Source organism: Numida meleagris, chromosome 19 (assembly GCF_002078875.1).
Source record: "Numida meleagris isolate 19003 breed g44 Domestic line chromosome 19, NumMel1.0, whole genome shotgun sequence".
Classification (NCBI taxonomy): Eukaryota; Metazoa; Chordata; class Aves; order Galliformes; family Numididae; genus Numida; species Numida meleagris.
Window position 1 is genome coordinate 2,587,606 of NC_034427.1, and position 11,561 is coordinate 2,599,166.

General features: G+C 53.3%; 1 protein-coding gene across 2 annotated transcripts in view; it reads right to left on the reverse strand.

Annotated features, from left to right (window-relative positions):
• ACSS2 (acyl-CoA synthetase short-chain family member 2) overlaps window positions 1–4,130 on the reverse strand; it is a 31,138-nt gene extending 27,008 nt beyond the window's left edge. The window contains exons 1-2 of one of the 2 annotated variants that reach the window (XM_021416714.1): window positions 3,906–4,130; window positions 3,572–3,767 (exon numbers count right to left, since the gene is read on the reverse strand). In XM_021416714.1, coding sequence (XP_021272389.1) covers window positions 3,572–3,767; window positions 3,906–4,029 — 320 coding nt within the window. In that variant the 5' untranslated portion in view covers window positions 4,030–4,130. The remainder of the gene's footprint in view (window positions 1–3,571; window positions 3,768–3,905) is intronic. The other variant, XM_021416715.1, reaches the window with a different exon arrangement.

The following is an 11,561-nucleotide window of genomic DNA, read 5'->3' on the forward strand; positions in this document are numbered from 1 at the left end:
GCCACTTGACACAGGACTCGAGTGTCCTAAAGCTGGTGGGAGCAGCAGAGCCGAGGGCATCGCGTGGAAGCTGGCACTGATTAACACAAAGATGCTCTGAGCTCTTTAACAGCCACCATCCTCAGCCACAGCATCCACGCAAGTGACGCTAATAGAACACAGATACCTGTGAAGATATCCAAAGGAAAAAAGAAAAAGAAACCACACAAACCCACTCTCTTACCTGGATTCTGGAGACCAAGCAGGGAGCAAGTACTGCTTTGCTTTCCAGTCAATTTGAAATTACCACAACCATTCTCTGTAAGTTTGTTACAGAACGATTAATTGGAAGAAATCTTACACCTACCGGCCCCTAAATCTTTTATTAATTTTGGATAATAAAGGATTTTTTTGCATTTGTGCGCCCTGTTTGCTCTAGCTCCAGAAGAGGAAAGATCAGCATGTACTCTTCCATTTAAGCAAAGCTGCAGCACGCTCTGGCAGCCATCACTACCTTCTCCTCTCTTTTCTGAAGGTGTTATTTCATATGCAAACACAAGAAAGCAGAAAGAAGAACAGATATATTTTTCCAAAGGTGGCAGAAGCCGCAGCCCCCTGCTAAACCCCCACACCCTGGCAACACCAAGCTCCTGCCCCATTTCCTCCAGACACCAGCAGCAGTGCTTCAGCTCCGCACAGCTTGGAGACAACGTGCTTCCTCCATAAGAAGCGTTTCCCTTTTCAAAATCCCATCTGGTTAAATTTTTACCTCCACAGCCTCACCAGGCAGATGATTACCCTAGATGATTAACAGGCATTTCAACAGAGATGAGAGGTTGCCCTAGCAGTACACACAGCTCAACTCCCCCAGCTGCCAGGGCAGGTATCTGCCTGCGCAGCAGCCACCAAGTTCACCGCCCCATGCTTTCCATACAGCCACAAAAGATTTCACTTTTCAGAACAGCACTTTATCAGACGTTTCCTGTCTCTTCTGTTCCTCCTTAGGCCACATCAGCAATACCAAACAGAGAAAGAGGAATCAAAAGCAGCAGGGGCAGAAATACTTGTAACGTTCACAAGCAGCATGAGATATCATACAGAAACACGCAACGGAGAAGCAGCAAGTGCTTCCCACTGACCCCAGACAGCCACTTAAACTACAGCTCTAACTGCACCGAGCGGATGACACCGCAGCGGTGTCACCTGTGCACAGGGTGAAGCAACCCCACACGCTGCTCTTTGTGCTGGAAGAGCAATCCCACACGTCGTGCCGGCACATTAGCAGTGGCACTGCTCTGAGAGCTGCTGGCCCACGCACAGCCCTGCTACAGGCCCTCGGAGTGGGATCCACGCAGCCCTGTCCTGGCAGCCTTCAGAGTAGCACCAGAGCCCATCAGGATGAAGTGCCAGCTCCTCTCAGCCCTCGCCAAGCTTCACACAGCCACAGAGGACTGCTCTCGCTTTTGTCAGGACGCATTTCTTCCCAGAGACACTCAGAAGTGCCAGGATTCGTTTATTCCCTTTTTCCAACTTTCTCCCTTCTGGAAATGAAGCCATGACTTCCAAAGCTCTCATACAGCTGAGCAGTCAGCAATACCTCAGCACCGTCTCAGCCTACCCAGTTCCAGGCCATAGACAGTAGCAAGAAACTGGCCAAGGTATTTCAAAACTCCAAGTTTCCCCTAAGAATTCCCTTTGGCTTCTGGAGGCTCTCATTTCAATCTTGACCACTCCACCACTCACCCATTACAGCAAATCTCAAGTGTTTCTAGGAAGCCAGGCTCGTTCAGTAACAGTGTTAAAGGCAAAATGTGAAAGGACAAGATGACAGCAAGTATATTTTGTTACTGAAGATAAGCATGTGACCTGAGAGGCATCTGTGTGTTCCCAGAAAAGTGATTTTACAAATAACAACCCTTAGCCCAGCTGCTCAAGACCCTTGTGCCACAAGTTCACAGGTCAGCACTGCCCGTGTCATGCTGAGCATGCCTCTTCTGTTCACAGCTCACAGCCCTGCACCAGCCTCAGAATCAGCCACTCGCCACAGCCAAGGTGGGAGAGCTTATCCCAAAATTGTTGTGGGAAAGCGCACGTTAAGGAGGAAGGGAGCCTTTATTTTCTAGCACTGTGACTGACACCCACCATCTGCACTACAAGTATTGCTCAGGATCACAAATATCCCACAAAGGCTGTGAGAGGAACAAGAAAACCCTTCACCAAGACCAAATGGGAGCTGCGCGCTGCTGCCTGAGCACCACACGAAGATTTCTGAGCAAGAAGCAGGCTGTACCCGCTGCACCCAGAACAGCTGGCAGCTCGGGCTGCCCAGGAGCCTGCCACATGGCTCTGTTTGCTGACACACCTTTACTGGGATGAGCTCACAAAAGTGGCTTCGTTCAGAAGCTGAAGTCATTTCACATCTGAGCAAGCCAGAGAATGTGTTTGACTAGTGGGGAAGTAAATACTTTCCACCATTTCACCTGTGCAAGCTACAGCATAATCAGCACGATTATCTGCTAGGCAGCAAGTGCCATTTTCTTCTGCTGAAGCAGTAGCCATATGGAGAGAAACTCTTGCATGAGCCAAGCTCCACATCTGCAGCTGTAACCAAAGTGTAGGAACACGTTTCTTCCTGTAGCGTGGTTGTTACAAAACACCCTTCTGACAGCCACACAGCACAGACAGCTCTTCAGCTGCACGGAATTACTGAAGAGCAGGACAGCTCTCTGTAGTTAGAGCACTTGGTATTTTTGTCGCAGTGACAGGAGGGCTCCTAAGCTGCACACAAACAAGATGCTGCACCCTAACCAACTGTGCATGCTTCAGTTTGGTTCCACACTGCTCCAGTCAGCCATGGGAACACAGATGCAGTGCAAACACACGCTTTCAAGGTGTGTGAGCACACAGCACTGCTCTCAATCCAGGGCACAGCTGCGGTGCCAGCTGAGCTCGCTCTGCAGCAGAGCCTTGGCTCTGGATCTGACACATCACAAGAGAAGTGCATTTCGCACCACGATACAAATTTCAGCATCATAGAACTCTTTCAACTATAAACTACTCTGGGAAGAGATTAAAAAGAAAAAACAACAAAATACAAGCACACTTCAGATAGGGCTGAAGTTCACTTTCCTTCCTAAAGACAGCACTTGCTAAGCCAGCCTTCAGGACAATGCCACTGCATTACAAACACTCCTGTGCAGAGAACCAACATACCAAGCTCAGGTTCTTTTTACAACCTTTCCACCAAAGGAGCAAAGCTTGCCAGACCCACAGAACAAGGAAGCAGGCTGAATTTGCATCTCACCTGCTCCTGCCCCCATATCCTCGACCCACGCCTTCCCACCCTGTGAGGGCACGGCCTCACACGCGCTTTCAGGTGGGGACAGCCATGCAGGAGCGCTCGGGCATCACAGCACTCCAGGGCAGCCCAACTCATGGCAGCAGGGAAAGCACACACCTGCAGCCCCAGGTAAAGAGTTGAGCTCTCCGGTGTTGTCATGCTTCAATTCACCTCAGCCGCAATCAATACCACGTGTGCGCTTCGGTGTTACGTTTGTGAACTCTCTAGGTGATAATAAAAGCAGAACTTTACCAGTAAAAAGCCACTTTGTCCCCAAGCTTCCTCTCATTGACGTTCCTGTCCAGGAGGTTGTAGCAGATGTTGGTCTTCGCCCCTTTCATCCACTCAATGAAGATCTTCCCCTTCGTCACATCGAAGTTGTACCTGAGGAACGGCCCCGAGTGCTGCTGCTTCCAGTAGAACTCCTTGGCGATGTCACCCCAAAATTCTACAAAAGCAACGGGCACAGCTCAGACCCAGGAAGCCGAGGCGGGCTGAGAAACAGAAAGCGCTCCGTGTCTCAGCGAACGCCCCGGGGACGGAGAGGAGAGGAGAGGGGCGGCGAACCGACCCCCGCGGCCCTCACCCTGCGGCTCGTCCACGGAGCGCCGGTACAGCCGCTGGTAGTGCGGCAGCGAGGGGACGTGCGCCGCCGGCAGCAGCTCCGGCCGCGGCCGGTACAGCCGGGCCTGCTCCTCCGGCTGCACCATGGCGGGCTCTGAGCGGGAGGGCAGCGCCGAGCCCGCTTCAAAGCGGCGCGGAGCCGTGGGGCGGGGACGGCGGCGTTGGGCAGCGCCCGAGCCGAGCGGCTCCGCCCGCCGCCCCGCGGCCGTTGGTGCCGGCCGGCCCGGAGCAGGCGCGGGGAGAACGGGGGCGGCCCCGCCCGAGCGCGCCGTAGGGGCTGCGCCGTTCGCTGCGCGTTCCCGTCCGCCGTGGAGGCCCGACGGCCTCGTGTGCTCCTGTCAGTGGTGTTTGCTGTCAGCCGTGTGCCCCTAGCAGCTGCGTCCCCCCCCTTAATGGTATCTCTTGTCGGCTATGCCCCCATCAGTGGAGTCGACCCAGCCAGCCTTGTCTCCCCTTCTTCCTTCTTCTTCCTTCGGGGGAATGGTTTTAAGCTGAGACAGGGGAGATTTAGGTTAGATGTTAGGAGGAAGTTTTTCACACAGAGGGTGGTGACGCACTGGAACAGGTTGCCCAAGGAGGTTGTGGATGCCCCATCCCTGGAGGCATTCAAGGCCAGGCTGGACGTGGCTCTGGGCAGCCTGGTCTAGTGGTTGGTGACCCTGCACTCAGCAGGGGGGTTGAAACTCGTTGATCTTTGAGGTCCTTTACAACCCAGGCCATTCTGTGATTCTATGATTCAGCCATGTCCCCCCCTCAGCCATGTCCCCCCTTCAGCCATGTTCCTCTGTCAGCCATGTCCCCCAGTCACATCTCCTTGCCATCAGCCATGCCCCCCACCGTCACCTCCCTGCTTGTGGTGTCCCTGTCAACAGCTGTGCCCCCCTGTCGGTGGTGCCCCCCCATGCCAGCAGTGTACCCTGATAGCAGTGCTGCCCTGTCAGTGACATTGCCCCATCAGCACTGTCCCCGTGAGCCGTGTCCCCCTCCCCTTGCCAGGCACAGGGGAACATTGCCAGGACATCCTGCTCGTGTTGCCCAGGGAGGATGCTGAAACCTTGAAGATCTCTTCAGCACTGGTAGATATCATCCCTCCAAGTGAAACTCCACCACATTGAGGGGGACACTCTTTCTGGGAACATAAGTGACTTCTGTGATAGTTAGTGCTGGGGCCCAGGGACACCCAGAAGATAAAAACCCAGGAGCTCGCACTTGGCACATATTCCTGTCAGCGATTAGGTCCAGTCTATTCTGGGATCCTTGGTATTTTCCATGTTCAATGCACGCCCTGGGAGCATCGTGTTGCTACCAGAGACAAACCCACAAGCGCCCGGGCTCTCTCCATGGGCAGACATGGCACAGGCACAGCCAAAGCCTGCAAGGTGTTTCCCTCACCAGCTAGCACTATCGTTACCTCCACGTTCCCTATTGCAAAAACACGGTTTTGAAGAAAAAATGAATGAATCTCTGCGGCCTGAGTGCTGTGGCATGGATATTTTAGGATCCATGGGCAGCACATCTGGAGCCCCATTCAGCAGTGCCTGGTGTGGGCTGGTGAGGCCAGAGGTGTTCTTGTGCTTCAGCTGTGCCCAGCGGTGCAGTTACTGATGGGGTGCAGTTACTACATCTCTCACAAGGCACCTGCAAAGAGGAAAACTGAGAATAGCCTCCTGGACCTGCTTTCCCATGCAAACACCCATGCATAGGGCTGAGAACCACACTGCTGGTCAGACCCAACCTTGGCATAGACGTGGCCCTTGTCAGCTTTCAGCTGATGGTCAACAGCTGAAATGTGGAAACACCCTGTTCTCTCTGCTGTGATATTATAGGCTCTAGGGCAAGGGCTCCTGCTGTATGACCACACTTTGCTGCTCCAGCTCCCTCGGCCCCATAGCAGCTTGCATCCAGCTGGGCTCCTGCCCTGGAACTGGGGCTTGGTGGGGCAGAGTGCTGCAGGGTGTGCTCAGAGCTCAGCTCCTGATTCACCAGAAAACCTTGGGAAATCAGCTTCACGTCAGACCCTTCACTTCCGCTTCCAGTAAAGGAATGAAAACACGTAAATAGGGCACATAGGGTTCTGCATTGAGTGTTCACGAGGTCAGCTGCTTTTAGGACCAGCTCTGAGCAAAAGTCATGGAAGGGGCACTGCTGCAGGGATGTGGCTCTTTGCGCTGATGTTTCCACGCTAATTTTCAGCACAGAGCCAGGCTGGGCAGCCCTTCACATGCTCCAAAGGAACCAGCACATCGCGGCAGTGGAGTTAAACACTGGGACACACGTCTCACCACAGATCAAACTCCTCTGCGTTGGCTGCAGGAGGAAATTGTAATCAGCACCGCGATAACAGCCTTTGGGTCCTGCTGGGAGTTATCAGCGCCTTTGTTTGTAAATGGAGCTTCTCGATCCTGCTGCAGCTCTGGGCACGGCGTGGGCGGCTCTGCAGCCCCTGGGCTCCGCAGCCCTCTCCTCCTGCTGGCATGGAGAGCTAAAGTGGGGCGAGTTGGGCGGAACCAAGCCCGAGTCATCCCGTCCCTCTGCTGTCACAGGGAGACAGATGGCTGAATTTCAAGCTTCAGAGCGGAGCTGATGAATATCAGAGCCTGATGATTTAGCCTTCTGCAGAGTGCACGCAATATATTCATAATCATTTTGCATGTAGATGAGCTTATAACGCAACCACGGTTCTAAATCAAACCCAGGAGACACATTACTGCTGTTTGCCTGAGCTTTCAGAGTGATTGAGCCACAAGAAAATGCCTTTCTCTCTCCTAGATGGGGCCAATTAACCTTATAAAGATGCTCTCCCCTCTCACAATGGCTTGTTTGTTTATTTGGGCTCTGCTGGTTGCTATTTTCCATCCGGAAGATGGAGCCGAGTAGGAGAGAGATTTGGTGGATGCTGGGCATGCAGAGGAAGGTAAACCAGGCTTGGGGGAGACTGCCTTGATCAGCTGTGCATTAGAGAGGGTGAGGTTTAGGAGCTGCTTTCCCCGTGGGGCTTCATTGGCATCCCAGAACTCCCATGGCAGCAACGTGCCCTCTGCTGCCGAGCTCCAGCCCTGCAGGCCTGCAGTGCCAGCCATGCAGGCGCCGTGGTGGCAGTGACACAGGGTCTGAGGTGGCAGCCATGCAGGGTCTGCCGTGACAGCGATGAGCAGCCCATGGGGCCAGCGATGTGGGGCCCAAGGGGTCAGCGATGCAGCCTCCAGGCGTGAGCTCATGACAGCCATGCTTCGTGCTGCAGCACATCCCAGCCATGGCATCCAAACACACACGTCCCTGCACTGTCCCCTGGCACCCTGTGCTTTTGCCCTAAGCCTGGAGCAGCCCGAAGCTGAGCTGCACTGGGAAGCTCCTCCAGCTCCCAGCATTAAGGCCACTAGCTGGTTGCACAGGGGTGACCCAGGGCTGGTGCCCAGTGCTGCATCCCAGTACCTCACTTGGGAATGAAGCATGGGCTGGGGTGAGGGTTTCTGTGTGGGTACAGGACACAGCATCCCATCAGCTCAGGCAGCTGGAGGGTGGCAGAACTGCACCAGTGCTCTGTGGGACCACAAAGGCTGGTGACAGCACCCAGCAAGCAGGTCTGCTTCTTTCTTTTCTTTTGTCTCACTTGGCCACATCTCACCACACAAAATGTGCCCATTCCCATTCCCTTAGGCTGAGCTCAGGGAAGCCCCTGCTGTTTTGTGAAGGTGGGGCAGGGCACGTGGTGGTGTCAGGAGAGAGGTCTGCAGGCAGAGCTTCATCCAGAGGATGCTGGAGAGGGACCTGGGCACAGCAGACTTCCCTGCTGTCCCTGGCAGCTCTGTCCTAAGCTGAGGGCAGGAGTCACCACTGGGGCCAGCTGCTGTGAAGCCCACGGTCATGGCTGAGCCACCCTGTGTGGATCTGCTCCACTGCTCCTTGGCTCAAGATGCAGGTTTTGTCTGTGCTCATCTCTGTGGCTCATTTGTGGTACCATCCCACCAGCCTGGCCAAGTCCCACATTTGCTTCCACCACCCTGCAGTCAAAACATTTCCCTGCAAAACAGCATTTGCACCTGCATGGAGCTGGGTGCAGAGAAGGGCTGGGAGCACTGCTGGGCTCCAGGTCAGGCCAACGCTGCTGGATGGGAACTCTTTCATTCATCGCCCAGGACATTACAAAACCTCAGGAGCTGTCTTCACTGTGGTTGACATCCCCAGATGCTGTGGCAGGCAGAGGCCAAGAGGCACTTGGAACAGGAAAGCCACCATTTAAGGGTAGTGGCTCTGACGCACTAGCGAGAAGAAAACTTCAAAGGCAGTTTTTAATTCGGCTTTTTTTTTTTTTTTTTTTGTAGAGATTTTTTATTGTTTGTTTTTAAACAGACTTGGTTTAGATTTTTGTTTTCTACAGTAATTCAATGTAAAAATCCCAGTACAATATACAACAGTTTGAATGTTTGGAATAAGAAATCCAGCTCGGGGAGACACGTAAGTTCAGCTAGGTTCTAACACAGGTAGGAAATTCTCTCCGCCCTCTCCCAAGTTCACCAGCCAGGAAGGCATTTGGATGGGAACGCTTTACAAATGTCACCTCTGCCCCATCCAGACTCTGGCTGCCTGTATTGCAATGGGACACATCACCTTGGGAAGGGGCAGAGTCCCCGCCCCTCCATGGGGTGGTTGGGAGCCTCCAGCGTCGCAAGGCAAAGTCTGCATCAAGCGAGCCGGCTGGCCCTTGTGCGTGAGTGATGGAGGATGCTCTGAGAGGGTCCTCCAGGAAGGTCCCTCAGGGTCTGGGGCTCCCATGGGATGGGGAAGAGGCCTGTCCTCCCCTAGGCAGTGCCAGCAGTTCGTGTCCTGCTGCAGTCAAAGGTGGCTGGGAGGAAACAACCATGCCCCTGCATGGCCCAATCCAAGGAAAGGAAAATGAAGGCGATGCAAGGGTTCCTGGCTCTAGGGACTGAGTGGTTGCCTCAGAGAAATCTCACTGGCCTGGGATCTGGCAGTCCTTCAGGAAGCTACTTTGGCTTGGACAATGGTACTCAAGCAAATTGGGATAGTCCTGCTTGAGCAGCCTGGAGTGGTCCCACTCAAGCTACATGGGGTGGTCCTGCTTGGGCAACATGTCAAGGTCATGCTCAAGCTACATGGGATGATTCTGCTTAAGCAGCCTGGTGTGGTCCTGCTCAAGCAGCAAGGAGTGGTCCTGCTTGAGCAGCGTGGAATGGTCATGCTGGAGCAGTATGGGGTGGTCCTGCTGCAGCAGCATGGAGTGATGCTGTTTGAGCAGTCTGAGATGGCCCTGCTCAAGCAGCACGGGATGGTCCTGCTTGAGTACCATGGAGTAAGTGGCAGTGATGGTTTCTTATGTCCTGCAGTATCACAAACACTGCATTCAAAGCCATGTCTGGCCTTTCTCGATACTCCTGGAAATCCTCCACTGCTTGGAGAAATCTCCTGCAGGTGTGAGTACTTCAGTGGATGCCAGGAGACTCTGACCGAGCTCCCTTGTTCCAAAGGGTTATTGCTAACAAGTCAGAACACCACTGACTTCAGCTGAGTTTTGTAATCTTCCAAGGGCACAGATCCTCCCACTTCCCCAGTGACCAGTTCCAGCTGTACCAGCTCCAGGGAGAAGTGTTTCCTGATGTCCAGCAGGAATCTTCCAACCTGCAAGCTATGGCTATCACCTCTGCTATACAAATGTCTTGAGTAGCAGGGATGGGGTGAGAGGCTGGTTCTCCATCCAACCTAGCTCCACATCCCATCCCCAGCAGCAAAGGCTCTGCCCTTCTCGCTTGCAGCAGGGATGGCTATGCTGGAAGTGGCTTTCCTGGGTTGGTGAGGGATGGGATACAAGGCAAAGGAAGGAGGAAGAGAAGGAGGCAATAACAGCAGGGGTCAGATGTGCTGAGAGTAAGAGTGCAGGAAGGATGGAGCAGAGGAAGAATGGCAGGAGGGTGGGCTGGGAGAAGATGGAAGGCGGGATGGAGTTAGGAGGTGAAAGAGAATGAAAGGATGGCAAAGAAGGGAAGTGTGAGGTGGGTGAGGATGACTGGAGGTCAGGAAGAGGTGGAGGGGAAATCAGTGAGGTAGGTGGGATGCTTGGAGAATGAGGAGGGATAGGGAGGTGGAAGAGAAAGTGAAACTGGGAGGTGAACAGTCACAAGGGATGGTGAGATAGCAGGAGAAAAGGTGTGAGGAGGGACAGGGCAATAGCCAGAGCTGAAAGAGTATGAAAAGGAATGGGGAAGGATGGAAGGTGGAGGTGGACAGGAGGGACAGAGACTGAGGTGGATGAAAAAGAGATGAGAGATGGAGGAAAGAAAAGGGATAGGAGATGGTGGAAAGCAGAGGAGGACAATAAGATACAGGAGAAGATGGAAAGTGAAGGATTGTGAAGAAGTGAAAAGGGAGACAATGAGAGGTTGCAGGAGGATGAGGAGAACTGACAGGTGTGGAGGATGAGAAAGAACAGGAGGTGTTGGGGCATGGAAAGGAATGGGGGACAGCAAGAGCTGGAGAATGAAGGAGCATAGAAGAACAACAGGCAGTAGAGGAAGATGAGAGATGAGATGGTAGGTGATGGAGGACAAGGAGGGAAGGGAATGATGATGAAGAAGAGGTATGAGGAGATGGTGGGAGATCACAGAATGTCATGGAATCTTTTGAGGTGCAAGGGACCTTTAAAGGTCATCTAGTCCAACTCCCCTGCAATGAAAAGGGACATCTACAGCTAGAAGAGACAGAGGGTAACAGGAGAGATGGGGAGGTGTTTAAGAGTTAGAGGAAGACAAAGGGAGATGTGAGAAGATGGTGGGAAATGGAAGGGGTGGTGGAAACATGGGTGTGAAGGAAGAGGAGGTAGGATCAGGAGATGTTGGCAGCTGGAGGTGCAGGGCGATAGTGGGAGGTAAGAATGGATTTTGACATGGGGAATTGGAGGAGGATGAGGGGGATGAGGAGAAAGGAGGAAGTAGAAGTGGATGGAAAAAGATAGGGAGGGGAAGTGGAATAAATTAAAGCAGTTGCGATCATGGTGGGAGCTCATGGAGGATGAGAAGGGATGGTGAGATGTTGACATGAGGAATATGAAAGGAAAAGACTGGAGGTGATGGAGGATGAGGACTGACAGGACAGGGTGGACGAAGAAGATAGGAGATGGTGGGATGTCGATGAGGATAACAAGGGACGGGATGTGGTGGGAGATGGAAGAACACAGGAAGGACAAATGGGAAGTGGAGGGTGATGGAGAAACACAATTAGGAGAGATGGGACACAGGCAACGGAAGAACATGGCAGGGAAGAATGAGATGCAGAGGTGAGGTGACAGGTCACAGGAAGGAGGAATGGAAGGTAGGTGACGGTAGAGCACAAGAAGGGATAGGATGTGATGGGTGATGGAGGAGCAAGGAAAGAGGTACAGGATGGCAGGTGATGGAAGAACAGAGAAGTGAAGGATGATGGAAGAAAGGATGAATTAGGAGGCTGTGGGTGACGGAGAAGCAGTTAGGAGAAATGGCACATGATGGGTGATGGAGGAGCATGGCAGGAAGGGATGGGGGACAGTGGGCAACAGGAGGACTGGAAGGATGGGGGGGGGAGATGGTAGAAAATGGAAGTGCAGAGGAAGAGAGGTGGGATGTGGAGG